At 35.9% G+C, this 27,182-nt stretch overlaps 1 protein-coding gene across 9 annotated transcripts; it reads right to left on the bottom strand.

Moving 5' to 3' along the window:
- Nucleotides 1-5: 5 nt before the first annotated feature.
- Nucleotides 6-27,128, bottom strand: LOC113495199. Of its 9 annotated transcripts, none has more exons than XM_026873812.1 (45): nt 26,786-27,128; nt 26,332-26,484; nt 26,179-26,244; nt 25,934-26,101; nt 25,459-25,575; nt 25,229-25,321; nt 24,713-24,883; nt 24,214-24,372; nt 23,809-23,940; nt 23,296-23,412; nt 22,961-23,218; nt 22,498-22,632; nt 19,173-19,310; nt 18,654-18,737; nt 17,940-18,032; nt 17,459-17,542; nt 17,162-17,332; nt 16,888-16,965; nt 16,398-16,529; nt 15,880-15,978; nt 15,407-15,520; nt 15,036-15,152; nt 14,639-14,710; nt 14,246-14,347; nt 13,837-13,920; nt 13,523-13,582; nt 13,333-13,419; nt 12,236-12,310; nt 11,458-11,532; nt 11,116-11,268; nt 9,614-9,730; nt 8,631-8,744; nt 8,282-8,347; nt 6,280-6,387; nt 5,705-5,848; nt 5,131-5,250; nt 4,860-5,000; nt 4,716-4,781; nt 4,313-4,435; nt 4,090-4,179; nt 3,445-3,570; nt 2,531-2,623; nt 1,798-2,270; nt 1,352-1,450; nt 6-523 (listed from the first exon to the last, which is right to left on the bottom strand). In XM_026873812.1, the coding sequence occupies exons 1-43, from the start codon at nt 26,883-26,885 to the stop codon at nt 2,029-2,031; spliced, it is 5,037 nt and encodes a 1,678-aa protein (XP_026729613.1). In that variant the 5' UTR covers nt 26,886-27,128; the 3' UTR covers nt 6-523; nt 1,352-1,450; nt 1,798-2,028. The 9 variants fall into 9 exon arrangements, with proteins under 9 accessions (XP_026729613.1, XP_026729615.1, XP_026729614.1 ...); XM_026873814.1 differs by having other exon boundaries at nt 6-512; XM_026873813.1 differs by having other exon boundaries at nt 6-497.
- Between the last annotated feature and the right edge of the window lie 54 nt (nt 27,129-27,182).

Raw genomic sequence — 27,182 nt, 5'->3', positions numbered from 1 at the left:
TCATTTTAAAATTTAATTACTTACGGCATAAATGTTACAGGAAACAATATATGTGAAACAAAAACTGGTTCTAACTTTTACTTCATAGAACAAGCTCTACACAGTATAGCGACATCTATCGGCGACACCAACAATCACTTCCGTACTTCTAAACAAACCTTCATACAAACACCCGACGGATATTCGAAACACTCGAAACAGCGACATCTACCGACATATATCCGAATACGGAGATTTAATTTTTAGCCGTCGCAATCTACCTTCAATCGCCGATAGCATGTAATACACAGAATTTAAGCCTTTATCGTTTTTGCAAATATCTGTTAAACTGACAACGGGGGAGAGAATACAAGACATGTGCCTTCGTAGCTTGCATTTAGGTTTAAATTTGATTGTCTGGCTTGCTAACTCTTCTTTGCCGCTCGGTTTCATGGTACAAGCTTCAGAGTTCTCGTACTGCAATCGCTTTACGAACAAGTTCTCGTGGACAGGTTGCGCTAGATGTTTAGTTACTGTAATTTAACTAATTGTCTGTATTAATACATTAATGGCTGATATAGAAGCTACCAATGCCTGTACTATGGTCTCTTGATGAGGGATCGTTGTCATTGTGAAAGGGAGACGGCATACTATATTTCCTTGCTGCGTCTCGCCTCCACAGCGGCAATGGTCTTGCTTTAAGAGCTCATAGTACAGGCATAGATTAACGTGTTCTCTACACGTTAAATATCAAAATACTGGGTTCCTGGGAGGCAAAGACGAAATATATTTTCTTGAAGGAAAAAAAAAAAGTAAGTCTGTGTCAGAAACTTTCAACATTACACTACAAAACAGATAAATGATAGGTCACGAAATAATATCATAATGTACCTATCATATCATATGTGTGGTTAATTAAAAGACAGTCATCGCAGACAGTATTAAAGTCGTCTAAAACTTCTTTAATTTCCCCTGAGAACTTCCTAAACGTTCGGAGAAGTGGTTCCTAATTGAAAAAGAACATGTCGTTCCTTTATTTCGCAGAATTGAAAATATGTTAACATCGAGTTTTAATTGAATACGTATCTGCCATAATAGGGCAAGAAGATCACGTGCTTCTAAACCTACATAACAGAGGACTTGATATAAATGTAGTGCAACATCGCATTAGGATAAAAAGGAATTATAAGTTTAGATACCTATCCCATTCAACAAGGGAAGTGACATGAACATGTCAGTTCAATACATTTTGGTGCGATTCTGTCAGCTTTAGAGTTTGGAGAAATGCAAATTTAGGACTGGACATTAAAAGCACAATCAGGATTGGATATCAGATGACAATAAAATTGTTAATCTTTCAGGAAGTACTCACAGTTTTGTTTGACGCGACCCAGCTGTTTCGTAAGCAGACTGCTGTAGTAACGGCAAGATGACACCAGGTGAGTCTTCATGCATTCTTCTACGCAACTACCTGTATGAGGCAATAAGGACTTGTGTGAGATTAAAATTTTACACAACTGTCACACGACGTGATTTAGTCCCAAAGTAAGTAAAGCTTGTATTATGAATACTAGACAGCAACTGATAAAGCAATATTCAAATATTTACATAATTATGTACCCCTTCACAAAAGTGTGCATTCGATACTATTATTGTCTGCTAATAATCGGAAATAATGTTTATCGATGCCCAATTATGTATGATAAATGTAGGGTTCTTTTTTGCCATTTATCGCGTCTTTTTCTTATGGCTTTCACCACAAATCAATGATGATGGATGATGATCACAAATTTATGATGGATGATGATGTTGGATTACTTTTATTCTCGTCTGGGAGTTCCAGCAGCCTTGCATGCGTGTACGTGGGAGAGTTCTCCGCTACGTCTACTCCTGTCGCCACATGGTAAAGGGCACATCCTGAGAAAAAATATACAGAGAAGAATTTCGCATCAAGAAAGAGGAAAGGAAGACTTCTCCTACTAGTTTGAAAGTCTATAAAAAGGAGGTGAAATTTTTCGCTGTTTTGCTCGAGAAGCCTGTTACTTGTACCTAGTTACCAACAATATGACGTGGTATAAGTTGAGTAAATCTTGTAGTCTTGTTCCAGAAAAATATTCTGCGTCCAAGTTCTTTCAAATTATATAGTTGTTTCAAATCCCACTTACTTGTGTTAGGATGAGTACCCCGATCCCTGCAGTAGCAGCGTTGTGGGAAACCAAAGCCACGGTACTTAGATGTCACAACACCAGCCGATCTGACGTCCGGTACATGAAACTTCGCGGCTTCCACTTCTTAGGATCAAAATATACATTAGTCATTTAGAGCCATACTCAAAACGACCCTAAGATGAATTTCGTTCTAAAAGTTATTTGGAAATGTGAAATATAGTACGCAACTTCCTTTGTCATCGTGGTCTCAAAGGTCATCATCATCATCAACAACATTATCTTGAGCCCATATTCGTCCAATGCTAGACATAAGCCTTCCCAATTGCACGCCATCGAGATCTATCTTCGGCTGCTCTTACATAACAGCCATAATAGTAACTGACCTGCATCAACGCGTGTGATCTTTTCTTGGAAAGGAGGTTTCGGGACTTCCTCATTGACCACCAGTTTAGTGGTCTCGTAGAGAGCTTTATACACTGGGGAAACAAAAATTACAACATTAGAATCGTAGGTAGATTGTGAAATCAGCTGTTGAAAGTTTTGTAACTTAGCCCAAAATAAATTTATTTAAACGATGATAAACTTATTAAATTATTGTCTTCTCCTTATCTTTTATAAAGTACCGTTGGAATTTAATTTTGAATTATTGTTCCATTTTAATAAAAATATTAATTTTCCCACTTAGATGTATTTTACTTTCTATTAAATCTATTTCCCAAATTTTGGCGCAGTTATAAGACAGTTGCAACAAACTCAAAAACATTTCCCCTTTAATATTTCCTGGCAAAAATACCAATCCAAACATTCAGATAACACAGAATATTTCATTACCATTCGCTTACAGGAACTGGTAAATAGAAAGCCGTTGATTCTTTGCCAATGTTGCGGATTTTCCTAAGGATCCCAATAAATCAACGCCTAAGTATGAGAGGGCGTAGCTCTGGTTACTTTCTCAATGATAAAGGGCAAATAACATACTGGTTTAGTGTCTGTTACACTACTGCTTCAGACCTTATGTTACTTTCCTTATTTGACTCTATATTTGCTGGAGCGTATCTGATTATACAAACAATTTACCTTTATGTAAAACTACGGGAAAAATTTCGACGTAACTAATTCAATTCAACATTACGTACGGCGTTTTGGGTGGGTAACCTTGTGAATATACAGTGTCGATGTGTTTTAATTCCGCCTTTATTTTTCACACAAATTAAAGCTTCAATAAGGAATAATCGTCATAACATAATGTCCCTATACTAAGTAAAAAGGAGCTCGTAAATCCTTTTTCTTTTCTTACCTTTTGGTGACAGAACCTCTCCTATCAGAGCATGAGGTTTCCGTTGACTCTTCTCCTCATTAATCGTGGAGTATGAGTTCAGAACCCCGACAGACTGATTAACACATTGTTTCTTCACATTCACTTCTGTAAATTGAATTATATTATTTCTATATCAGACGATTTTGTTCCGAACATACAACATTAGCAAATTGACTATTCTGTTCACTGATTTCATTAGCTTCTAAATTTAGAGGAACCTTTTAGAATAATATTTTGAATCAACATTGGCTTTTATCAATAATTTAGATATTCGGCTCATTTGGGTAATTTATTCTAAGTAAGTATTGTTTTTGCCTCAAGTTTAAGTATAAAGTTATATAAAGCCATTACACAAATCGTGTTTGGTGAGTTATGAATGGGATTGAAAAATTCCCGCTAGGAGCAAGTCCGTCTCGCTGTTTTGAGGGTTCCGTCCAAACAGATTAAAAACAAATTTGCAAAAGTAACTGTTCGCCCAATAAAATAAAACCGTACCATTGCATGAGCTGAATTTTAAGTTTTATTATTTCATTTATTCCGGCAACAGAAATACTTTATCTATGAAAAAAATTATACCTTGTAGGATATGTGAAATATAGGGCTCAAATTAAAAACTCAACTCACCCTGATCGCATGGAGGATAAAATTGCACTGCAACATCAATGTTATCTTTGTGGACTGCACACTTTGGTTCACCGTATACGAAAACACATTCTGTAGAACAATTGTGTAAGTTTATGCAATATAGGTAGAGAAAAACAAAAGTTCAGACAACGTCTTCGTCTGTGTCATGTATGAAGGCTGATAATAATATAAACAATGTTTTAAGTTCCAAAGAATATCGTACCTGTATCCCGTTTTTCCATTTTTTGTTTAGCATTACATAGCAGTGGAGGTGCCGGCAAAACACATAGGGTAGTCAATACACTTGCAGATTTCTTTTGACAAGCTTGCAACACTGATTCGGTTCCTAAATCCGATAGATAAACGATTATCATCACAACAAACGAACGAAAATACAATAATAAATAAAAAAACAAGCGAAAACTCAAGCCTACCTAATGCATTAACTTCGATTTTGTAAAGTTTATTGATATCACGCATTTACTTTTATAATAACTGTCCAATTTTAATATGATACTTAATTTTGACTCCTTGTTGATCTGAGATGGAGTTTCTACGGGAGAAACGAACTAGTATGACAATTTGTACAAATATAATAACAGATTTAGTATAAGGCATCAATATACCTGTTTCACAAATGTCGGGGCAAGCTTGTAGCATAGACTCTTTCACATCTTTTGTTACATTTTCATCTAAAATTGGAAATTCGTCTTTGATTTTTAGTTTGATCATTGGATAAATTACGATTTGAGTCCGTTTGCCCAATTTACCTGATGTTACTCTGTCAACCATTGTACGGTTGACGCACTGTTGCTGATTCATTTTCTTCACACATGCATTTATATGAATCGATTTTTTGACTGGTAATACGTCGGCTAGACTGTCCCTTGACAGAATTATTGTTGGCGGTCCTATTAAATAAAATTAAAGTTATAATTTTTACTTTTGTCGTTATTGTTACCAGTATTCATTTTATCGTTATCTGCTTAATACTGAACATCACTACAGGTACCTATGTTATTAAGTGAACCTTGAACTGACCTATAGTGATTACTTTATTGGTATCTTCATCGTCAGATTGCAAGGCTTTTGTTATATACAGTGTGTTTGTCTTTATGTCATTGGTAGGAGAAGCCTCAAAACCGACCAGAGACGTAAAAGCTAGAAAACCAGGAGAAAAGGTTCAAGAATCAGAATAAGAAATTTCGTATCGCTTTTTAAAAGTCAACCATCATCATCCTAGCCTTTTCCGAACTATGTTTGCCACTTGTTTATAAAGAGGTACTGCCTGTTTGACCTCTTTAGCCCAGCTATCTGATAGGCAACATGGTATCCCTTAGGTAGTCTGGGTATCGGACGTTCTAGCATCTGAATACCTGTAAGGACTGTCAATAAAAGCGAGAACCCACAATTTAACGTGCCTTCCGCAACTCGGAGGAACTCGTTATGGCACAGATGATCACCCATTCATGGGCCGACCATATCAAGAGTAGCTCAATCCACTTGTGCAGTTGTAGCCTAGCCACGAGCTAATTATCGCATTTAAAAATTGTTCAATTGACAATTATTCAATTGATCATTATTCAATGGAAAAGTATTCACTTTATAGACATACTTGACTTACTTTTCCCCGATGTCATCCACTTATCGGTGCCATAATCGGCTGTAAACACAGAAGCAGTAATGGAAGGGTTGAGGGCTGCAGTCGGCCTCCTCTTACCGATCATACGAGATAACGAGATGAGTTGGCTATTAAGATCTGAAAGATATAAAACGCAAATTTTAATATCGTTTTAAAGTGACTAATTTTCTTCTGGTTTTTTGATTTGGAGTTTTCGATTTAAATGTAACTCGTTTTTGAGTATCGTGACAACTCAATATGCGCTTCAAAATGCGTCAAATTAAATTAAACGGGTAAAAATTGTGGGGGTTTCGGCCACGGAAAAAGCAACATAAAGGAGCCAAGGTGCATTATTAAATTAATTATTTTAGACAAATACGCAGTTAATGAGCTTGGTATGTTTCAAAAAGGCTAAAATGTAGGGAAAAAAGCGGTTACGTTTTTTTTTTTAAATAAATTTTTTTTCCATACTTATGAGTAGAGACGAAATGTTACTAGTCTGCGAGAAAAAACTAGCTTGGGGTTAATAGTTTCAGTTAAAAACAATAAGGAGAAGTAAGTGTAAATACTGTTTTGAATTTCTGCCATTGATTTATTTCTGGTCGAGCAACTGCAGGCTTCGACGGGTCTTTTATCAATCGAAGATTTCTGAGATTGGTCGAGTTCGAGTTCAATATCTGTGGAAAAATATTGTTATCAGATACAAAATATACGATAATAAATTCACTTGTTTTTAAAGTAACCCTATAAATCAAATAAAATGTTATTAGAAGTCTAACCATTTCTTTTCAACATACTATAAAAGGAGTCGTCTCTTAATTCGTGTGTATTTCTTTCAGAATCTGTCACAATTTCATGTTTCAAAATTTCGGTCTGGATGGACCGGTTTTGTTAATTCTTTTGAATCAGTAATTTTATTTTAAAGCAACATAATTGTTAAAAACACCCTCTTGGTAGGAAGTGGTAAGTGTCAGTCACTTTGACGAAACCCAAACCGCTACGTTACGTCATCCGCGTTTTAGTTTCGGTGTATGGCAATGCTTTATAATACTTTATGAACCAACTACGGGATTAGTAACAACATTTTAAATATAGAAATAAATCCGAAACAATATACTCAAGTACCTATTCAGTTATTTACTCTTAATATTGATTAATATCATGTCTAGACAGTCTGGTTCCTTTGAGTACGTCTTCAAAAGAACGTGAAGGCTATTTTTATTCTTTCGGCCCTAAAGCTAAGATAGATGACTGTTTCTATGTGGTGTCTAGATATTGTGTGAAGAGGCTTTTGTTGGAAATGTAAATAGCTTAATTATGCTAAGGCAACAGGTATGTTGTGTTGGCAAGTTTTATGTAAAATATTTTAACAGATCCTGGAACCCATACTTTGTATAATTTTGTCCATATATATTTCCAAGTGGACTTGAAATACTTAGGGGTCCGGCAAAAAGTGGCCACCTGTCAAATTTATGTCCGTACCAACTGCTGTTAATCTCGATTTTTACTTGTATATTTGTTGATTTAGCGGCAAAATAAAACTATGTCAGCTGTGATTTCAACAGCCTTCTTCAATATTACCAGTAACGTAAACAAAAAAGGTGGGTAGCTATACTATACTGGTTGTGAGCTACTCCTTTAGGCGTAAGGCGGGAATTGCAGGACGACTTTTGGCAACTGTTTTATCCCTGTCTTTCATTCTCATAAGTTGCGAACATTAAAATATACGATGCTATTACAACTAACCTAGTAAATGTTAATGACAAGTTTGAAGCACCAAAAGTGTTTTTATTTGGTTATTATTTTACGATTGGTTGCACAATACATCTCAAAATAACATGATATTCATATCGGAAAGAGAACAATCGGATTTGTATCCAGCCATGATATTTTATTGTGTTTTTATTGAAACCTCTTTTCCTGTTTCTGTTATCGTATTTATATTTTTATGAGGGTAGTAGTATCGCGAAGAAATGTTTAGTGGTGAAACTTTGTTTACGAAATATAAAAATCTATTTAATAGCTTTGTTTCGTTCAATTTAATAATATTAAAGAGAAGATATTTATTGTGTAACTAGGACTAGATTACATGACAGTAGTTTTATTACAGTACATTCACAGAGTTAATATCAATCTAGTTAAAGGATTGAGTACTGTTTCCTAGATAGGCTACAGAATAGCTTGTGTTTAGGAATTGTTGAAGTGTGTGAACTGTGTTGAAGATTGTTATAAAATATTCCATAAACTTCACGCAAAATCCTCTAGTGTTACGAGCAAAGCTTGTATTACGAGTAGGCACTCAATAAACATACTAATAAATCTATAAATAAATGGATAGATATTACTCTAGCGAAATAATCCTCAGACACGACACTAATGTTCGTGTTTATCATTCAAACATTTGTCCTAAGGAATCTTGTCTTGAAAATTGAAGCCTTTGGTATACATAACAGTCAGGACAATAACCCTGATGCATACATTAAAAAGCGACATTCAGGGAAGACATACAGTCTTTGTGAGACTTAAAGCGTTAAGTTTCTGGAATACAAAATATGAAAATAAAACAATTACTTGGCGGAAACTTTAAGTCTGTGTTGGTCTCTGTATTGTTCACCGATGGGCCATCATATGGCTCTCCTGAAAATATAGATAAGTATATTAAATATTTAAAAAATAAGGATAAAAATAAAGTTACTTAAATCTTATTATAGAGGATGACGACTGGGTGTAAAAAGATTTTTAATCCGTCAGATGGAAAATTAAAAATATTAGACAAGTATTTGCCTTTATCTAAACAATAAAAATGTACGTTGAGTGAGAACACTCTTAATTCAAATGAACGATCACCTGCGATCTTTAACTTTTCGTACTAAAACAATATGTATAATTAAATTGATATTTTATAAGACCCAACACTGACCTGGTTTTTCGGCAATTGTTTTGGTTATTTTAGTTGATATGTTTTGTTTTGTATCGGCATGGCTACAGCAAGATGACTCCTTCGGCGATGAACATACAGACGGAGGGACAGGTACTGAGAAGGCAAATGCGACCATAAATTACTCTCAATTATTGTTATTTGATCGACGATTAAAGATGTGTAATTTAATTTATTTTTGACTAAGATGGGATGGCAAAATACACTGTTATTGATTAGGTAGATCATGCTATCACATTAAGGCTGAGTTACCTGGTAAAACATCTACATAGTTAAATAGTACTAAACAAATCACTAACATGTAAGCAAGCGCGATAATAATCCATACAAACCATAAAAATGCAATGCACGAGACATTTACAGCCTGATAAAACAAATAAGTTGGCACTTAACGTTCAGAAAATCGTTCATCTGCCCTCGAAAGCTATGAAAACCGTCATACGAAGGCGCTATATCTAAAACCGCAATGTTTCTGAGCCATTACGCACAATTGTAAAGGGCTTTTCGAATAAACGCCGTGAAAAATCACCAAACGCCTTGTTGAATGTTGGGGGGGACGTTTGTGATTACATACTCCAAAACTTTGCATGCCCCCGTAGTTTGGAATATGAAAACGTGTACATTTGTCATAAGTGTGGAAATGTTAAAGAATAGTTGCTTTTTATGCATGTGACTTTAAGTAGGCGACAAACATTTGAATTGGCGGATAATTTTGGAGATCAAATTTTGGATGATCAACTTCATCTCACCGCTGGTCTACATCCAGCATCATCCTTTACTGTATTCATACGTTATTGTCATGTACTATTATCAACCATGGTCCTTAATAGTACTTCACCTTTGTAAGCCAAGTAAGTACATAGTACCCAATACTACCTACCTTTTGGAGTCAAGTCACATGCACAAATACACCTTACAGTATATTGTGATCCACAGCATGCAAAATACACAGAATAATAACTTACCACAATGAGCAGCATTCCATTCGGTTTGTGTATTCGTATCAGTAGTCTGTTGGTTCAACATGCACATTGATAGCAGCTGACTTTGGGCTTTCGTTGCAGATGCATGGAAATCCATTTCTGGAGAGAATTGGAAGTGACTTTAGTAAAAATACTAGAAATAATTTCTTGAAAACATATCTGAGGATTTTTTTATAGTAACCATTGTGAAAATATTTCATTATTAAACAGCGGTTAGGCTTGAGTAAACCGGTACGGAAGCAACGGTTTACTCACGCGTGTTTGTCGGGATTGCACAATTAGATTCGGACCAATCCGGAGTCAAATCACGAGCAAAGTCTCTGCTCGGAACGAGGACTAAAATAACCCTATATTGTTATTATTGTTTTATTACTATTTTCTCCAGCTTAGCGTTCATAAAGTGTTAGAATTTCTGTTTTATTTATGGCATGTCACTTGCTATCTTCAGAAGCAATTTATCAACTTGCGATATGACTTGATTTTTTGAGAATTTAGCTTCAATAAAAAGACAAACGTTGAAAATAAATAGTCCCAATTGGCCATTGATATTTTTTATACAAAACTTACAAAACTAGTCATGTAAGTTTAACAAATTCATTTTTTCTGATAAAATTAAAAGAAAAGAAATTGATATGCTCAAAACAGTTCACTTAATTCAAAATTGATTGCACGGCTAGCTATATGGTTGAGGTCACCTCGCCAAACTCACTCGTGCGTCGGGTTTCTACCCCGTTGTAGGACAAGCGAATGTGTATTCCACGAAAGCTTATCCTGATTCTGAATGTCTTTCTGCATGTGACTGACAGCTTGTAATATCCCCGTAATTCAGCTTGAATTCCTTAATGTAGAAACCGTTTTATAAATAAAATAGTCCATTTTGTGATCGATTACCATAATCGGTACTTTTTTGCTCCACTCAACTCAACAAAAAGGCATCACGGCTCATATGAACCATGCAATAGCGTGCAAGGCTTTGATTACAAGTATTCCTTAAAACATTTTTGTTAATGTGTGCCGGAAGACAATAGACATTGCTATATGATTTTGGTTTGACAGGAGGCATATAATATGAAGTAAAAAGGTAATATAATTTGTTATTGGTCACGTTTACTAAGTGGTGGCATTGAATATGTTTGAATTGTATAACGATAAAAGTTTTTTTTGAATTTTAATTGATGGGTTAAATATTACACTGTAAGACATAGGCAAATATGGTTTTCTGAATTACAATACAGGCTGTTAAAATAAAATTAATGTTTGAACTGTCTTATTTTAATCCATGTGCTGACTAACGGTTTCTCATACATCCAAGTCACACGCACGAAGACACCCAGACACCAGAAAAATTCTAGTCCCATGCGGGGATGGAAACTAGGACACGACGCGTATAGTGGGTTTGGCGTGGTGACTGTCACCACTCGACTATCTTTACAGTCAAAGCAAGGATAGCCGAGTAGTAATAGTAATAGTCTTCATATATTTACCTGGTTTCCCTGGCTTGTCCAGCATACTGTACTGTACTCCCGTGTCAGTCTTATCTCCGACGTCGATCAGTTGTTTCATTTCTGACAGAGTGGGCCCAGTAGCTTTAGTCTCGAAGCCGATGGCCGCGTCAGATCCGGTCGTTGCATGGCTCCCTGAGAAAAACCATATACAATGAACATCAATCAAGATTCCCACTAGAATGTTTGGTCAAACCTAGCTATTTGGTCCACAAGCATCAGTTAATTCCTGATCATTCTAAGACACCGACCACTGACAAATCATGGATAAAAACACGGTGAAGAGTTTGATTTTGAATGAATTTTGAAAGAGAAATATCTTACTTTTCCGGCTGGCGCGGGTCGGAGAACTATTCACTCCCACTAGGGCCTTCTTTATCAAGTTGTTTAATAATATTTCTGAAACAGAGGTCACAAAAATGCAGTCAAATTATTATAAAATTACCTTTTCAACGCACTGTTAAATGTACTTAAATAAAAGGAAAAAAAGTCTTGATGTGAATTTCGTACAAAACACCTATTAAATAATAAACGACTGACATATGTATATCAACGGTTACAATAAATTTGATTTTTGTAATATACGAACAACTTATAATGTAATGGTCAACGCAGACAAAGAATTTGGGCGTACCAATGTTAATCATCTGAACACAATTTTGTACAGGATAATTTATTTTGAGGGTTGACTTGTTTTCTTGAATAATGTTTTTAATATCTAAATGTCTGAGGACTCTCTGAACATGTTGTTTCTAAAGAAATGCGTAACCACGTTTCATTATAGCAAAAAATAATAATAAATTTTCCATAATTACTTTTAGTGTTCTTAAAACTATTAAAATAAGCATTCTCCATCACAATTTCAAAGCTCACTGCTGTACCGACTTTATAATAATAACAACTACCAACCTAGATTAAGTGATCATTATTCATATCCACTAATCAAACAGAAAGCCTAGGTCCACTTCTAAATAAAGATTGTCAAAGTTGTGGGAGCGAGACAGACAGACTTCGTCATACATAGTGCCATCCCGTTTCCGCCCTCAATTCAAGAGGTAATGGTGGAACGTGATTACTTTTGTAACACAGTAATTAATCTTACCTGTCTCATAGTAAGATTCGAGGCCTCTTGACGATGTCGACTTCGAGCACTCATGACAATGCTTTCGATCTGAACCTGTTTGCAAAGGATTTTAATAACTAATGTACAAATAATGTAGTTATTTTAGGTTATCAAGTAACTTATTTATAAGCTTTAGATACACAGACTCATGATTTACAGACTAAAAGATTTGGTGTTTAAATAACAAATTGAAAAAAAAACTAAGCAGTTCATGCTGTAAAAATAGTTCAGAAAGGCTAAAAAAGATTTTTATTCTACATCTACTAGGCATTCAACAAAAATGTTTCAATTTCTCAAATACTGAACACGGGGATGCGCAATATAAAAACTGTCGGAATATTCCGTTGTCCGATCACAAGTTTTCAATTAACAAATCGATGAGACAGGAAGGTTTAATCGATTTGTTCCATAAAGGGTTTTCAAATCATGATCAAAGTTCATTGATGGTTCCCAAAATTTCCTCAATACTGCAATGTCGGTATCGACTTTGAACGAAATGGGGTAATCCGAAGCCGATCGACGTTATGTCTATAGGATTAAATCGGGATACGGAAGTAGTTCGAAGGATTTAATGCGGTGGTATTTTCGTCCCTTATCAATCAGATTTGTGTCACGTTGTTTACAAATATACAGTAGTTGCAAACATTTTGGGGTCCAATAAATGTGAAAAGGAAAATTGTAAGTACAGAATTACGGTTGGATGCTTTCGTTTCGTGATGATTCGTCAGTTTTTCTGCACAATTGCTGATAAAAATATTTTCATGTGTAATGGTTTACTCAGGTGTATTTATCGGGATTACCTGTCTAGTTTCGGACACAACCGGACTCTACCAGATTTTGGAAAAGGAATCAATCAATTAATGCAGCCTATTGAAAACCACTGATGGATATAGCTCTCTCCAAAGTTAGGCCACAATAACCGGTCTTCTGCTTTTCGCATCCAGCCTCGGCCAGCGGCCATGGGTCATTACATTGGGATATGACAACTATTCTTTGTAAGACCACTTTTCAATAGTTTATATACTTAAATACATAAGCATAAAACAAAAATGTAATAGAAAAAAGTAAACCTTTACCACATGACACTTTGGAGGTCTTGCACGGACACAAAGCTTGTGTTAAGTTCCCAGTGCTTTTATGTGGAGGCTTGTTCATGGTAATTTCTGTATAAATAAAAAAATAAGATGTTTTTTTTAAATTTGTCTTTGTACAGTATCTATGGACATATGTTTAAAAGTTATATGTAAATGTTTAGTATGTGTTTACCTGTACACGAAAGATTTTTGTCTGTTAAGGCTCTTGATGATATAGACATTATTTTTGTTGCTGAAAGGGAAATAAGAGAAGTTTTATTTAATAAAAAAAATCGACGTCATGAGGAACAAGAACAAAATCAAGTGCCAAAATAACAATACGAAAGATAGAAAAAAATAGGATTCTAGGTATTTTTCTTTTTAGTTATCAGAAGTCCATATATTCCACCAATTGGTGCTACAATTCAATCAGTATTTGACATCGTCTAAATGAGTATTCATTTAGACTCTGTTGTCTATTAATGTATGTATGTATATTATTCATACCTGTGCATGCAAGTTTTGGCTTATGAGATGACGTTTGTATCGAATAACTCTCTTTCTCAGTTTCACTATCCATTAAAACGCAAGCTTAAACAAAAATAAAATAGAATTTAACAGAAAATATTTTAAGTATGATAATTTTCACCTTTTACGAACGTAATATAACTGAACTTAAATATTCACATTGATTCTTAGAAAAAACGAGAAAAAGAAACAAAACCCATTTACAAAATGTTTTCACATAACTTACTCTTCGATAGATCATTGATTTCAGTCAACAAGCCTCTTTTATGGGAAACACAATTCGACGATATTTAAAACTAAACCTTAAGTTGTAGACATAAAGAATACTTTTGAATACAGTTTTATATGTATCAAGTCAACAATAAAATCAAACAGTAGGCGATCTTACCTGATATAAAAGATGATGTCCTCTTTCCCGTGAACTTTGGGTTGGACGGAGAGATGCCCGTCGAGGTTTTACTTACTGACGCACGTGGAGATATTTGGGTCTCTAAATAATAAAATAATATACCATAGTAATAATAAAACACCTAACGAAATATGGAGCAAAATATACTGAATTAATAAGATCGCGTATTTGGCGGAATCGAATCGCGACTTCGTCGTCGTGTCAGCTCAGGCCACGCGGTGGTTTGTCCAAATCTAGGCGATTTGTGAAAAGATGTGTAATTATGAATCACGTTTGTGTAATTATGAATCACGCCTCATTAAAGTTAGTCGACAGTTAATGCAATTATTGCCTTAAAAGCTCATTAAATTAGTTTAATCAAAGAAATATTACCTGCAATCGCTTCTGGTGGTTGTATTTGAGTTGAGCAATTTTTTCTATCTACTGACTTTTGTATTAAAGTATCTGAAACAAATAGAAAACATTTTGATCAAAATTCAATATTGGAAAATATGTCTTCAAAAGATATAGAATCTTAAAGTGAGACGCAAAATTACTGAAGTTGTGGCAAGCAATAGACCAAAGACAGCTAAGTCGTCAAAAAATACTTATTATTTGTTTTTTTTATAAAGACAAATTAACTACATGATATTGTTATATAAAAAAACAAAATTTCTATCGCTGCGCAGAAGACAACTAGACAGACGGACGGGCAGCGGAGCCTATGTTTTTACGGAACTGAACCGTACATTTTTTGCCTTATAATTACAATTGGAATAATAGAGTTTACCTTCGGTGTTACTGCTGTGGTTACTGTTGGCTATCGGTGGTACAACCGACGTCGCTACTCCCAAAGATACTTTCGGAACTGTTTTTTCTGTTGACACCTGAGTTTCGGTCTCTGAAACTATTAACGTTAAGCCAACAATAATAATTAAACAGGTTTTATTGTCTTTTTCTTTATTAAGTAACGGGACCTTAAAACATTCTTACCCTGGACACACTCAGCCCTGACAAAGCTAATATTAAGAAAAAATATAATGTTTTTTGTCAAAAGCGTTATACTGGCCAGAAACCCGACGATGGAACTCAGAATTAGATAAAAACATTAAAAACGGATCTTAAAAACAATGATATATACTTATTTATTAGTAATCTTACCGTTCGATGGTTGTCTGGTAACCGTCTCTGTGTTAGGAGTGCGAGGAAGATAATTTCTTAATATAGGATACAGTGCTTGTTGAGCTCTTGTCTCTGTTATTAGGTGAGTTATATCTGGAAAACGGAGGAAACGAATTGAAACCTTCTGAGTGTGTGCAAGCGTTTCTGCAACACTGGCCTGAGTAGGGGAGGGGACCGGTGTGAGGCCAAAAACAAGTAATGTTTTTGAGAGAGCAAGACAGCGCTCTGCAATACGCTTAGCGCTTGGCTTCTTGATAATATACATGCATCAGCATTCGAATTGAAGGCGCTGAAAGGTTGTAGTGAGCTAAAGTTGAAGAAATCCCTACACGTTAAAGGTTTTTTTGTTTGTTTTGCCATAACTGTCCCTATTCTAAGTTGTGTGCTACTGAACACACAGCGTGGGTGTGACTCTTGAAGTTTCTAACTGAAAATGTTCTTTAGATGCTGACCTGTGCCTGTCATTGGCCTGTAGTATGTTATATCACAGCCTGATGTAAGTGTTCCCGTGGACATACTTTCTAAGTGAGGAAAGAATCTCACATCAGCTTCTGGAAATTAATCATTTGAGAAGTCGTTAAGATGAGTAATGAGGTAAAAACAGCCAAGTTCATGAAAGCTCCAAATTGTATGAAAGTAAAAGGTTTAAAACAAGAAACGAAATGTCAGTTACATAATTTCAATTCATTCATATAATAAATCAATTCCATTGAAGCAATTAAAAAACGCGCTCTCCTTTTATGTATCTCATTATATCTACTCTACTCAGTGGTTTCTTAGGTTTACGCGAATGTTAGACATTGAAATGAAACGACTTTTACGGATTTTATCGCGGTTTAATTTTTGGTTTTAGTTCCCGACGTTTCGACACCTTTGCAGGTATCATGGTCACGGGCAGACTGATGATCAGTCTGCCCTTTAAATTCTACTCAATTCAATATCTACTCTACTCTTCAGGCATGAGTCATACCTGCGTTATTGCACGTAATAACTTTCTGTGTGTATGCGTCCTTAGACGTGGCGTTCCTCAGCTGGTACGGGTTAAAGCGCACCGTTGTGCTCGTCACCTTATCGTTCATGAAGTACCGCAAGTCCTCTGTGTCTGTGAAAAGAAGTTAGTCATGACTTTGGTACTGATTTACTTGTAATTACGTAATGTGGGGACATCCTAGCAAATTTCGGTCACAGCGACTTCTTTACGCTGAAGGTGGCGTTTGTCAGGTATAAAGTTAAATTAAACCATATTTGGGGGATTTATTGAGCCTAATATTTAAATTAGTTTTGAAAAACAGGGCTTAGTTTACTCGGCCCGTCTATAATCGTTATAAGCCAATAGATAAACTAAGGATATCGTAAAATCCAGGGTTGAGGTGTATGTCAGTCCAAAGAGCCTATTAATGTCTTAATTAGTAAGATTTAAAATGTTTTTATTTGTTATAAATTAATAACATTGTTTTCACCTGTAAACACGTCGGACGTATTAAAATCGGTCATTTGGTAAAAACTAGTCGATCTCTCCACGTTGCCGGGTATTGATTCTGAAATAAGATATTAAAATATATTCTGTTTGGTAACAGCGCAATAGTTTACAAGAGCGAGGAATCAAATAAAGGCATCCTGCACACACGTTAAAAAAATACATATACAAAACGCATCGGGATAATAAGAAACGACGGATAAAGGGAATAATTGAAAGGTTTATTCAAATCATCACGATAGTCATTTGCTATCTACCTTCGAATTGACAGCTTTTGACCATGCGTTCCATATCGACGCCGTGCTCAATGTTCCAAGTGATATTGTCGCTCTGTCTCGCGCTGCGATTGCCGTCCTTGTTGGTGTAGTAGAGCAGTTTTGGTCGCGATTGACCCCTATCTGATGTTTGTAGGGATAGAGATTTCTTTTCTGAAAAGTTAAGTTTTGGTTAAAAATGTTACGCTTTTTAAATGTCATGTATTCGGAATTTGGAGGCTAAAAATCATGTAGTGTAAGCATGTGTAATAACTTTTTGCTGATTTGACATGAACTTACTAGAATCATATAGGAATGGAAACATAGAAGGCCCAAGGTTCACATGCCTAAACTTCGGCTTATCCCTGCTACCAGACTTGTTAACTGAAAAACAAACAACAATAAACATATTTGACTCCAACTTGTTAATTAACAAAACAATTAAGCGAACTGAGCTTGTTCTTCTCTTTGCCCACATTTCTAATGTTTTCCAAAAGGCTCAACAATTTTGAAATTAATTATGAAATTTTAATTTTAAAGAAGATTGGACTGCTTAAATTTGGAACCAAATCGAAATCGGAAATATAAATACTTGTTCTTAGTTTCATTTGAAGGTTATTGTTTTAAATTAAGTTTGCTTAATGTTCTGATCCATATCTGGATAAAAATATTTTTACTTACGTTATTGTATTTTGAACTTAGAACCTGCAACTTAAGATTATAATTTGGCTGTCTCCTATTTTCGAGTTGACGTTTTTATATATTATCTTATTAAAGTTACCTGAATCTTTATTGCTTGCCGGCTGCCAGGAGTTCATGTTCACAACCGTGCCAATCGCCGCGGATTTTCGTTCCGCCAGAGCACTATCTGTGCCTAAAAGCAAAAGTATGTCGCTTGCGTAAAGGAAATAGTTTCAACGATTTACGAGGGAAAGTACTTAAACTGGCAACTTTACACGTAGGGATTGTAGTCATAGGAAATAGGCCGTATTTTAAGATTGGCAAATGACTCCCGATCAATGTTTTACTTCTTAAAGTGTTGGGGTAGAATGAGAAGATTTTGAAATGAGTATGGCAAAATTTTGGGAAATACACCGAGTACATAATGTTGTAGAGTACTAAAAGTAAACTGAGTGAGGAAGGTGTTGTTAGCAGTGGCATAAGCAACAATTTTGCTTGGCAATTGTTATTGCTCTTAGGAAAGAGCAACTCCTACTTCTCGGAATGTTTTTCCCTTCCTATTACCATTTGAAGCGCGGTTATAATATTGCACCATCTTTAATCCCCGACGCAAAAAGAGGGCAGTTATAAGTTTAACGTGTCTGTTTGTCTGTGGCATCAGAGTTCCTAAACTGAGTGAATTTATTTAGTATCAAATTAAAAGTAAATTTTATGCAAATGTTCATGTTTGATATAAAATATTCGAGCCATTTTCTGTCGAGGCTATTATTTTTTTATTTATTATTGTATAACTTGTACTATCACTTCTACTTACCCATTTCATTATAAACAAGTATGGTCGTTTGTGCGTCAGCGTCTTCCCATACGATGGAGCGTTGCAAACATTGCATAACACGGACTGAAACAGTACTTATATAGAGTGATGTGAAGTAGTGAAGCTTCTATTGTCTCTTGTCATGCGATACGTAGGAATTAATGTTTTGTAATGTTACGCCGTATAACTTATTGATCATTTTTGTTAAGAGGATCTAACTTTAACGAGTGTTTTCGGCTTTCGGACCGATTCGAGATGAACAATAAAGAGTTGAGTTGATTAGACTATTCCCCTGATGAAAATTGTGTCCTTATTGAAGTTTCTTTAATTTCAATATTTCCAGTACTTGCACTTAAAAAAAGATTAGACGCCAAAGTTATATTAAAACAAACAAATAAACAAGAAAGTGAGTTAATAAAAACGTGGTAAAAATTATGTTAACTAAAAGGTGTACCAAAGTTTTATAAAAATAATAAATACAAACAATATAAAATACATACATATATTAAATGTACTTACTCTTTCTAAACTTAGCCGGTGATCTCGAAGACCATAAGGCCCACCGCTCCGCAGTTTTCTTCCAAACGTAGTTCCAACGACGACGGCATATACGACGGAACGAAATTCGCCGGCGCCATGGCCCAACCGGTCTTTGTGCTACGATGAGTAGAAACACATGAAATTTACTATATTACCGATTAATTTTATATTATCATTTAGTCTAGTAGAGTTAGTAAGATGTGAACAATGAAAATTTCCCTTCTTCGTCCATCTTATTCGATGATTATATTCATCATCATCATCATCATCATCTCAGCCTATCGCCGTCCACTGCTGAACGTAGGCCTCCCCCAAAGAGATGATGAGATGACATGATTATATTATGAGGGATGAATACATTTGCCTTCTTTCATTTCTAATACAATAATTTTTACTGATTTACTTTCACGTAGCTGCTACACGGCTATGGTTTCGTAATAATTGCTAAGTTATGCAATCCCATGAAATAAAAAAAATATATTCTCCAAACTGTTCAAAGAGTTGTTGGTGCTTTTTCATCTTTATACAATGCTAAGATTATTTTTGCAAGTGCGATCTCTAATTATTCTGTCACGGTCGTTGTAATTTTATGAGATGGTATTATATTGTTAACGAAACCTCCTTTTCAAAGTGAAACCTCCTTCAAGATCCTTAGTGAAACCTCTTTCGAACCTGGGATTTGACAAGCAGTCCGCTATAAAAGACGGAGCGCTCTTAGCAACGCTCTCTCTCCGGTGTCAGCTGGCTTCGCTGGAACATCTCCGTGACCTTCGTTGTATTTATTCAGCATAGCAGCCATATTGTTATTTCGATAATTGCCATTCATACCTATTCCTTTGCAGTAATTAGAGTTTGATGTATTAACTTTAAGTTATCTTTGTAATGATTGGGTTTAATTGTTTGTGACGTAACCGTGCTTGCTTTTTAAAAACCTGTCCTCACTTCTGGTTTCTAAGATCAGAAGTGGGATAGACCACGTGCTTTGTGCTGTTTGTGCCATCTGTTTTCAGTTAAAGTAAAGGATTTGTTGAATTTCATCTAATTACTGCAAATTTTATTTTTGACTGTGCCACGAGTATCGGTGAGCTTTTTATTTTTATTCTGCTTTTCCCGAGACATGCCCGAACGTTTGAAAAAGTGTTAAAAACCAAAACGATTCGCGTAGATCGTGTCGTAATTGTTCTCGCATGTTGAGAAGTAGATCGCTTTATCATCGCATAAACACCGTGAGTTCCGTAGTCCATGAAGTGGTCATAGACGTTGTGATAACTCATATAGCTGCCGTGATTCCACGCGTGATCGGGCCTTAGGTTGAATATTAGCTCGTTGAGGTTATGTGTAACATTTAAATAAGTTCATGACATATGCCGAAAGTCTCTTTTGCGTTTTATACCAAAAAGGTTTGTCTAACGATCTGAAAGTTGCAATAATAGTCAGAGGTGTTACTGATACTCAAATGCGAAACTTAAAATAACGGACTTTAGTTGAATTTTTGTTAGTATGTGTCAAGAAGGACTTTATTTGTTGTGTCAAGTTTTGAGTAGTCGCGAATGCTGGTTTTTTTCGGTTAATTTAAAAATACTTCTTTCGTAGATACTTAAATAGATTACTTTGGACGTTTTGTTCATAATGGTCAGGAGCGGCCGAGCTCATGAAAAATTGAGGCTCTGGTAGGCTTCTACACAAGTATCATGCTGTATAGTGTGTGACGTAACACTTGACAACCGTAACCCTAATCGAGAAGCATTTATGTCTCTCAGGAGATAGCGTGCCTCAGAATTGTTTACAGACAATCAGCGGCGTCAATACGACTTCACCAAAATCAAAACAACCACGAGAATACGCTGCTGGCGACTCTGTAGAAGGCTTCGTGGAGTGCAGCAAAGCTGGACTCTGGCATGCGGGAGCCCTGTAAGTTCCTACGTGTACATCATCGCTGCGAGCTGGAACTGCTGGCTGGTTCGGCTACGGCTGCCGGGCGTATGGTGCTCTGGCGCGGCGAGTCACGCTGGACGCATGCTGTGCTGTCTTCGAGAATTCAGAGCAACAGGAAGACTTCTGTTTGGCCTGGACCTCTGGTTCACAGCTTCTGTTTGGTCTGAGCCTTTGGCTTATGGCTTCTGTATGGCCTGGACCTCTGGTTCATGGCTTCTGTTTGGCCTGAGCCTCTGGTTCATGGCTTCTGTTTGGTCTGAGCCTCTGGCTTATGGCTTCTGTTTGGCCTGGACCTTATGGTTCATGGCTTCTGTTTGGTCTGAGCCTCTGGCTTATGGCTTCTGTTTGGCCTGGACCTTATGGTTCATGGCTTCTGTTTGGTCTGAACCTCTGGCTTATGGCTTCTGTTTGGCCTGGACCTACAGTTCATGCCTTCTGATCTGGTTAAGTATATCAGCTTCAATACCATCTGTTTATCTTGGCTAGCATTCTACACAATGAAAGTTGGGAATTTCATTGCTTGGAATGTTACTAAGCTCCATTTACATTTTAATTTTAAGAATCAGATTTTGCTGTGCAATATTTTTAAGTCTTAGCTTTTAAGTTTATTTACTTTTAAGAATCATTGATTTTGCTGTGCAATATTTTTAAGTCATAGCTTTTAAGTTTACCATTTCAATAACATTCCTGAAATCTTTCTGTTCGCTTGTTGGGTACTTGATGGTGGGAGTGCACGCTCACTATCGCGTACTTAACAAAATCACTTCAAATGGTTTCTGTTTTCCAGCTTCGACACAAGTGTCGCAAGAAAACAAATGTTTAGTATGTGTTGTTGTCATTTTGCAGATGATTATTTCCAGTCTGAGAGCGACAGCAGTCTGGTGATGCTTGAGCTAGTGAAGACTCCAAGCAAGATGCGGTCGAGGACGCCTCGCTGTCAGGAACGGCCGTGTTAACGAAACCTCCTTTTCAAAGTGAAACCTCCTTCAAGATCCTTAGTGAAACCTCTTTCGAACCTGGGATTTGACAAGCAGTCCGCTATAAAAGACGGAGCGCTCTTAGCAACGCTCTCTCTCCGGTGTCAGCTGGCTTCGCTGGAACATCTCCGTGACCTTCGTTGTATTTATTCAGCATAGCAGCCATATTGTTATTTCGATAATTGCCATTCATACCTATTCCTTTGCAGTAATTAGAGTTTGATGTATTAACTTTAAGTTATCTTTGTAATGATTGGGTTTAATTGTTTGTGACGTAACCGTGCTTGCTTTTTAAAAACCTGTCCTCACTTCTGGTTTCTAAGAATATTATATTATATATATATAGCTGTATAAATTATGTATGTTACATTTTGGATATAAACTTTACTCACTCTTGAATCTATTGCTGGGGAATTTCTTAAATCGGTGACACCTTTTGCAACGCTCTTTGAAATCTAAATTACGATCGTCGAAGTATCTTCTACTGATTTCCTGTTTCCATGAATTCCAATGACCTTGATGATTGTCTAGACAAAGAAAGAAAAAGGTAAACTGCTTAATCCATCCTACTAACATTATAAACGCTAAAGTTTGTACGTGGATGTATGAATGTTTGTTCCCCTTTTACGCAAAAACCACTGAACGTAACACATTGGCACATGGGTAGTTTATAACCAGGATTAACACATAGAATAGTTTCTTTTCCCGTGAGATTATTTTCGAACAGCAGGCGAGCTCGCGGGCAATCCTTGACCGTTATATAAAGCATTTTGAACTGACCCCACAAAATATTCAAGTAGATTTTTTTTTCAAGTTATACAAGAAGGTAATTGATTTGTAACCTATTTAAATCACCTGAACTATTGGTGCATGCCTCACTCCCTTCACTTCTGTATTTGCTTGACCAGTCGTTCACCGTGCCGAAGACGGATGTTCCATCTGACTTCGTGAATGTGCAGTTGGCAGTTGGCATGTAGTGCTGGCGACTCCACTCCATGTTTGATTGCTCTTCTAGAATACAGAGCTCGTCTTGGTCCATAGCCCCATCGTTTGAAAGATTATCACGAACTTCAATGTCCGTGATTGCGATACTGCTTGGCGTTTTCGGTATACCTAAAAATGGAACATAAAAAAAGTTTTCAAAGAAAATACGTGTCTTAGTACTCAATGGTATATTAAAAGATACATACTGCCATCCGGGTTTTCGAAATTGGTTGTCTTTTGTAATATCTCTGAGAAGCACTCGGTGTACGATGGAACAGGCATACGACGTCCAGGTGTTGCAATAGTCTCATTGAGATTTTCATCTGGGAAATATAACAATTGCTTCAAAAGTCAGTAAGATGATTTAAGGTTGAACCATAAATTAAGTTGACTGCACGAATAGCCGTATGGTTGAGGTCACAACGCCAAATCCACTGTAAGTACGAAACCAATGCGGGTTCGATTTTAAACGAATCTTATAACTTATTAACGAATTTAATCATTGTTTTACAAATATGCAAATCACATGCACAAAGACATCCAGATTCAGGACAAACATTCGTGGATCACACAAACGCTTATCCTACGTAGGGTTCAAACCCGCGACTCGTCGCGCCTTTGGCTTTGGTGTGGTGACCTTAACCACTCGGCTATTCATGCAGTCGCTCATGGACTAACATTATGACTGGAAGGAAGACGTAAAACATCAGAAATTGTACCTGAACTTGATTTCTTTGTGTTTATATCAATATGATGAGACATGCCAGTGCCTTCCTCGACTTTCTGTTTAATACTTTCACGTGTTTTACATAAAAGCACTGTCGGCTGTTCTGATAGTAAGGAACTTGTAGCTGTAATATAAACAGGCATTAATAATTTTTACCTGTCACTTGCGTTGAATGAGGTGACACATTATGTATACGATGCATTTTGGGCGGCGAAAAAATGTACCTACTTAATGATCAATGTTATAGCTCTGAAACGGTAACAAGAAAAACACACAAAAGGGATAAAACCACAGTACAGGTAAGGATATGGCCAAAATACGGAAATAATTTCCCGTTTTATCATCAGATTCTTGGTCAGAGATTAAAACGTTAATGAAGAGTTTTTCTCAACCTTACCAGTGCCACATTCGACATTCGGTTCAGCTGTGAATATTTCTACGTCCACAGCTTCGTCCATGAGACAAAAAGTCGTGTTTGTCTTCACACTAGTACCATCAACTATTGACGCTCTAGACGTAAGCTTTTGCGGCGGAGAATAACTCATCGTTTGATATCCTAGAAATTGAAAAATTTGTATTTACATTCAAACAAATTTGATGAAATATTTAATTGTGATAACATAGTAATATTTGAGTTTTAAGTACGGTATGTCTCTTGATCATTTGTTTCAGGAATTATAATTTGTTATCAAGTATTGTACAAAACAATCGTATGACATATGGTATGTATTTGGTATTTAGAGGAATTTTCTTTTAATAATTTTGTCAAAAACACCCAAAGTTCTTTTCCAAAATTTATATTTACGATTGTTTATGAAATGTAATAAGTAAAATTATCATCACCAGACAGTTGCAGCTCATAACTTGATCATTGGTATTTAGTGATTTAACTGTACCTGACTCATTATCCCTTGTTGGATACTCTAAATCAGCAGCAAACCAGCCGTGAATGGTATCATGAGTTGTAGTAGCAGCTGTACCGAAACCTTCCATATTCTTGTCCTTTCGGTCCAAGAGTATTGCCGATCTTCCTAAAACTTCTTGATGGCAATTTGCTGGTGAAGCAACTGTTCAAATGAAAATGTAATTAATTAAAATATAAATCGACTGATAACAAGATGGAAGCACTTTTGAAATAAAGTTCTTAACATAGTCAGAGACGTAAGAGATTTAGGAATTTTTTTTTAATATTTTTATAAAACGTGACTTTATCTCATATTTATTTTATTTTCATATTATTTTTGTATCAGAAGACTTTATTGAAATAATTGAAATTGTCAGCGGTTTTTATTGCATGAACTTCACAATTATTTGTATTAGTAAAATTGTAGCTCAAACACGATATAATTGAAGTTTTCATTCGAGTCTGCGTAGTATTGTTTTGAGGGAACAAATATTTGTCAAAGTCTCACTTGTACTAGCATTGCAGTCATTGTCTTCACTATTCACAGCTCTGGGACGTCCTGATACTGAACTTAGGGGTGTGTTAATTTCCATAAACCATTCTGAAATATTAAAAAAACACTTACAATAAACGTTCCATCTGTTTATAGAAAACTAATAATATTGACTGAAAAATCCATTTTCTGTATTATATTGCATCTTAAACTAATTTCGGTACAATAGTATGAATTCTGTTTACCGTTAAGTCGATCGCTATCAATCATGTTGATGCGACCGTAAATCTGTCCGAGGGTGGGGATCGGTCGCGTTGAGGCCACCGATGCGGGTTGCGTGTGCTCTTCAGGTGGACAGAAATCTGGAAAATATTTCATTATTGTAGGTACTTGGACTACTTGGTAATATCAGGACATGTAACATGTATTGAAATTATTGCCAATGAGTGCTTTATTTAAATCTGGTTTGGGTCCATTGTTGGAAAAATTTCTCCCCATTGAGCTTCACACTATTCTATCTATTCCACATCGATCCTTTGACAAGAGATTGTCATCACCCTGCCATCGTCTCCTTGGTCTGGCATCTTTAATGAAGTATTTTATAAGATATTTTAAATTTTCCAAAATTTTACCATTAAGTACTGCCAAGAAAATGTTCTGAACCCTTTGTTATTCTCAACCCAGACTGAAAAAAATGGTCTCGAATAATTAAAAGATTACCTGGATTTATCAGCATGTGAATTCTCTGCACGTTTCTACCTTCGGGCAGAAACTGCTTGTTGTTTTGACAAAAATGGCATCTTCTTCTTGATTCACTGCTATCTCTTGATCCTTCTTTTAAACATCTGCGTCTAGGAATCTGACTCGGTTTTAATTTCTCTTCTTTTGCTGTACGAAACCAATATATTCGTCTTATTATAAATTTAATTTTCAAATATGTATATGACAAATAAATAAATACATACATGATTCTTCGTTTGGAATGTTCGTTGGAAAGTGCACCATTTTGCTCGTGCCAGGTACTACGTCACCTATAACATTAATATCGGGTTTCACATCATTCCTTACACTAACAGTAAATTTGGTTTTCATTATTTAAGTATATTTCCTAAACTTGCCTGCATCATCCAATGGTTCTCGTAATTTAGGACTGCTCTTAGTTCTCTTGTAGAATGCTGATGGCGAGCGAATTATTCTCGGCAGTTTACTGATACTCTTGACTTTTTTGTGATCTGTTGCGCAGTTTTGTTCATTTCTCATCATCTTCATAACTATGTCGACAACATTATTTCTTACAACTTATTTTTTACTTAACTCGATACAGATATTTTGTAGGTATACCGATGCAAACACACTTATTAAATACCAAACTACTAAATATAAAGAACAAGCCTATGAATGTAAGGTTACGATCTTTCTTTCTTTACCGTTAATCAGCGGCTTTGTAGGTACTTTGCATGCATTGTGAATAAATCTACACCTCGTGCATATAAACCACAAGCAACCAATGCATAATAATACATGGACCATAATAATATCCTTATCACTATTTTCTAGAAATGCTCATCTTACCATTACTCCTTTCCTTAGATTTTGGGACTTTCACCCGAGATTTCTGCGATCGATTCGGGGACTGAACTTTCTCCTTAGTGCATTCGGCTGGTGGATCCATTGGTGCCACATCAATGCTCTTTTAAATTTTACCAAGGTCAACAGCTATATATTATTTTTTGCAAAATTTTGTCCCAAAACTTCAGCTAGAAACCGATGTGAACACTGCACATACTTTTAATTGGTTCAAAGAGATGGCTTAAAAGAAAGTATTGTTTTAAATCGAATCACTTTATAAATGCAAATAAACTCCGACTTTGAATTTAATGTTTTCAATCACAAATAACAAGGAAACTTGAACACAAAATTGTTTTATAACTTGCGACTTTTTCCAAGGTCCTTAATTGATCTGTATTGT

The sequence above is a fragment of the Trichoplusia ni genome, chromosome 6, assembly GCF_003590095.1.
Source record: "Trichoplusia ni isolate ovarian cell line Hi5 chromosome 6, tn1, whole genome shotgun sequence".
Lineage (NCBI taxonomy): Eukaryota > Metazoa > Arthropoda > Insecta > Lepidoptera > Noctuidae > Trichoplusia > Trichoplusia ni.
This window is presented reverse-complemented; position numbering and strand designations above follow the sequence as displayed.

What these genes read in the sequence shown, in the direction of transcription:
- LOC113495199 (XM_026873812.1), bottom strand. Translation starts at nt 26,885, where the DNA reads ATGGATCCACCAGCCGAATGCACTAAGGAGAAAGTTCAGTCCCCGAAT. An exon ending in GACCTCCAAAGTGTCATGTG is followed by an intron (nt 12,311 to 13,332) that starts GTAAAGGTTTAC and finishes CTTTGCAAACAG; the next exon opens with GTTCAGATCGAAAGCATTGT. An exon ending in GATCACACGCGTTGATGCAG is followed by an intron (nt 2,271 to 2,530) that starts GTCAGTTACTAT and finishes TTTGATCCTAAG; the next exon opens with AAGTGGAAGCCGCGAAGTTT.